This window comes from Colobus angolensis, unplaced genomic scaffold (assembly GCF_000951035.1).
Source record: "Colobus angolensis palliatus isolate OR3802 unplaced genomic scaffold, Cang.pa_1.0 Scaffold216, whole genome shotgun sequence".
Lineage (NCBI taxonomy): Eukaryota > Metazoa > Chordata > Mammalia > Primates > Cercopithecidae > Colobus > Colobus angolensis.
In genome coordinates, this window is record NW_012115333.1 from 166,453 (window position 1) to 170,882 (window position 4,430).

Genomic DNA, 4,430 nt, shown 5'->3' on the forward strand with positions numbered 1-4,430 from the left:
TGCAAGCTCCATGTCCCAGGTTCACCCCATTCTCCTGCCTCAGCCTCCCAAGTAGCTGGGACTACAGGCACCCACCACCACACACAGCTAAATTTTTTTTTAGATGGAGTCTCGCTCTGTCGCCCAGGTTGGAGTGCAGTGGTATGATCTCGGCTCACTGTAAGCTCTGCCTCCCAGGTTCACGACATACTCCCGCCTTGGCCTCCCGAGTAGCTGGGACTACAGGCGCCTGCTACCACACCCAGCTAAATTTGTTTTTGTATTTTTAGTAGAGATGGGGTTTCACCATGTTAGCCAGGATGGTCTCGATCTCCTGACCTCATGATCTACCCGCCTCAGCCTCCCAAAGTGCTGGGATTATAGGCATGAGACACTACGCTCGGCTATTAATTTAATTTTTAAATTAAATGTTACGAGGCTGGGTACGGCAGTCACGCCTATAATCCCAGCACTTTGGGAGGCTAAAGCAGGCAAATCGCTTGAGTCCAGGAGTTCTAGACTAGCCTGGGCAACTTGGCGGCAAAACCACATCTCTACAATAAAATACAAAATTAGCTGGGCATGGTGGTGCATCTGTAGTCCCAGCTACTCTGAAGGCTGAGGTGGGAGGATCACTTGAGACCAGAAGGCAGAGGTTGCAGTGAGTCATGATCATGCCACTGCACTCCAGCCTGGGTGACAGTAATACCGTCTCAAACAAACAACAAAAAAATTAAATACTACGAATAGCACCTTTGGGCATTTAATCGGCTTCATAAACTGGATTTTCCTATGCTTGGTTGCCAAAAATCAAATTACTCAATCAAAAGTATGTCCAGCTATGCACAGTGGCTCACACCTGTCATCCCAGCACTTTGGGAGGCCAAGGCAGGTGGATCACTTGAGGCCAGTAGTTCGAGACCAGCCTGGCCAACATGGTGAAATCCCATCTCTACTAAAAATACAAAAAAAAATTAGGCGGGCGTGGTGGCATGCACCTGTAATCCCAGCTACTCAGGAGGCTGAGGCATGAAAATTGCTTGAACCCAGGAGGCAGAGGCTGCAGTGAGCTGAGACCGCGCGACTGCACTCCATCCTTGACAACAGAGCAAGACTCTGTCTCAAAAAAAAAAAAATCTAAAAGTATGTCCAATTTTATAGCTCTTGGTACATCTGCTTAATCATTTCTAAAGGGTTGTGTCAGTTTGTGATGTCAGCAGCATTACTATAATAAGATTAAATATTTTAAATTTGCTAATAAATGATTTTTAAATTAGCATTCCTTTTTATTGTTAAGACGTATATTTTCCAATGTTGGCTTCATTCTTTTGCTAATCCCCTCCACCCCTCCCCGCTTTTTTAAACAAAAAATAGAGATGAGGTCTTGCTATGTTGCCCAGGCTGGTTTCAAACTCGTAAGCTCCAGCATTCTTCCTGCCTCAGCCTCCCAAAGTGCTAGGATTACAGGCGTGAGCCACCCCACCCCCCATTTTTAATAACTATGGCAAAATAATGTTTACCAGGTCGTTTTTTTTCTAACTAATAAAGAACTCTGAAAACAGCAGTGAATGACACTCTGTCTTGTTCTTCCCAGAGACAATGTATATTATTTATCCTTCTAGAAAGTTAAGTGTAAGCACACATCAGAACAAGTACACACACCATTTTCTCTTTTTTTTTTTTACAAATAATATTATGCTATATGCATTGTACTGCAACTTGCATTTTTCACTTTATATTTCTTCGTAGTCTTTTCATTATCAGTACACATAGCTCTTACCACATTTTTGCAATGAACCATAATTTATTCAACTAGACCCTTAGGACATTTCAGCTCTTTTCAAATTTGTGCTATTACAAACAGTGCTGCAATGAATGTTCTTGTACATATTTCTCTATGTCCTGGTAATTAAATCATATATCCTTCTTTCACAAAAGCGAACAAAGACCAAAATAACCTGTAATTGTCTATATGATTACATGAACATGGAGAAAAGTATGGAAGGCTAGCTACATAAATATTTAGCATGAGTTACAGGGAGAAAGGCATGGGAGAAGGGGGGGAAAAAGTCAAGAAAAAATAGGACTGAATTATAATTACTGAATTACACATATGATATAATCACATTTATGTACTCATGTATATGGGAGTACAAGTATCAAGAAATTAAATAAAATTATTTTAAAAGAAAAAGTCTCAGTAGTGGAACTGCTACTTCAAAGGACATGGGCATTTAAAATGTGATACTGCCAGACAGCCCTCCAGAAAGGTTATACCAAATATATACTCCCACAAAGAGTGTAGAAGATTTTGTTTTCCTATAAATTGACAACACTGGGTATCATCAAACTTTTTGCAAATTTATAAAAAATGGTATCTCATTTTAAAAGTTATCATTTATTTTCTTTTCCAAGTGGGAGAAAAAAATCAATAATAAGATTTATCATTCCTTTAATGAGAAGCAATATAATTAAAAGTTATCACTTATTTAATGAGACGCAATATAATTAAAAGCTGAATTTTTTTTTTTTTTTTTTTTTGGAGAGAGGGTCTCACTTGGGTTGCAGAGGCTGGAGTGCAGTGGCGCGATCTCGGCTCACTGTTGCCGCGACTTCCTGGGCTCAGGTGATTCTCCTACCTGAGCCTCCTGAGTAGCTGGGACTACAGGTGCGGCCGCCGTGCCCAGCTAATTTTTTTATTTTTTGCAGAGGCGGAGTTTCACCATCTTGCCCAGGCTGGTCTCAGGACTCAAGTGATCCGCCCGCCTCTGCCTCCCAAAGTGTGCCCGGCCAAAGCTGAAAATTTTAATGTCTGAGGTCCGTTTCTATTTTTTTTTTCCTAGACAGCTACCTTCTAATATTCTTTGTCATATTCCATGCGTTTGTTCACCTTTTTCTTATTTATTTATAGAATTACTTATTATAGAAAGCTTTTTGTTAAGGAAAATAGCCCTTTATATATGTAATACAAATATTTTTTCCAGTTTATTTACCATATATTTTGTTTGATATCAAACGTAGACCTTTCTACTCCAAAACTATTGGAAACAAAATCCATCTGTTGTTTTCTAACATTTTAATGGTTTCATTTTTTATTTTAAAATATTTGATCCATTTGTAATTTATTTTGGCATAAGGAATAATAAAGCAAAAACCCAAGTCTCATTTTTTTCCATATGGTTAGCCAGTTATCCTCAAATGGTTTGTTGACTAATCCATATTTTTCCCTATTGATTTGAAATGTCGTTTTTCTTGTTCAGTAAATTTTCTTATGTACTTAGGTCTATTTCCAGACTTTCTGTTGGTTTGTACCTTCCCCCATATCATACCCTTAAATGCGGATCTGTGAGGGAAGAAAACAGGGTAGTGTTCCAGAAGAGAAAAAACTTAGAGACACGCAGCTATCTTTTTTTTTTTTTTTTTTTTTTTTGAGAGGGAGTCTCGCTCTGTCGCCCAGGCTGGAGTGCAGTGGCCGGATCTCAGCTCACTGCAAGCTCCGCCTCCCGGGTTCACGCCATTCTCCTGCCTCAGCCTCCCGAGCAGCTGGGACCACAAGCGCCTGTCACCTCGCCCGGCTAGTTTTTTTTTTTTTTTTTAGTAGAGACGGAGTTTCACCGTGTTAGCCAGGATGGTCTCGATTTCCTGACCTCGTGATCCGCCCGTCTCGGCCTCCCAAAGTGCTGGGATTACAGGCTTGAGCCACCGCGCCCGGCCAGCTATCTTAAAAATAGCTCCTGATCACATCACTGCACTCCAACCTGGGCAACAGAGTAGACCCTGTCTCTCTCTCACACACACACACACACACACACACACACACAAATACCTCATGTTGGAAGCTCTCTGAACCTTTATTGGTTCAGGGTGCATCTCCATAAAAAAATTTAAAACAAAAACACCTTGTGTTATCATGGAGAAGAAAAATACTTGTGTACCTCTAGAGGGCAGCACTATCGATACTGGCGTGGAACAACAGGTTTTAATTGCATCAGAATGAAGAACTTTCTAGAAACCACATATATTCAACGATGCACTGTTGCCTCAAGTGTCATCATTTCCTGGCCACTAACAGAGAAATTACGTAGTGGATTCATAAATTTCATAGGAGGCTGGACTCCTAGTTTGTAAAATCCTTCTTTACAATTCTCATTTTATGACAAACCAAGTTATACGCTCTACAGATACTAAAGGAAATAAACATACTTCTCCAGAAAGCTGTTCTGCCAATACGGTTAAGACTAAACTAAAAGAAACCATAACTTTCCAAATCTCACCAATCCTCGTCCTCCTCTGGGTCTTGCAAACGGGGCAGCTCTTCTTTGTACCCATCCATGTCTGTAGTGAAGACAAAGATACACTTTCTTAAGAAAGCCGGAACTCGGCCAGGCACAGTGGCTCACGTCTGTAATCCTAGCACTTTGGGAGGCCGAGGCAGGCAGATCACGAGGTCG

General features: G+C 40.9%; 1 protein-coding gene across 1 annotated transcript in view; it reads right to left on the minus strand.

Annotated features, from left to right (window-relative positions):
* Nucleotides 1-4,312, minus strand: part of ACRC (acidic repeat containing) — a 33,183-nt gene extending 28,871 nt beyond the window's left edge. Inside the window, exon 1 of the mRNA XM_011943178.1 lies at nucleotides 4,254-4,312. Within this exon, the coding sequence (XP_011798568.1) occupies nucleotides 4,254-4,312 (59 nt within the window). The remainder of the gene's footprint in view (nucleotides 1-4,253) is intronic.
* Between the last annotated feature and the right edge of the window lie 118 nt (nucleotides 4,313-4,430).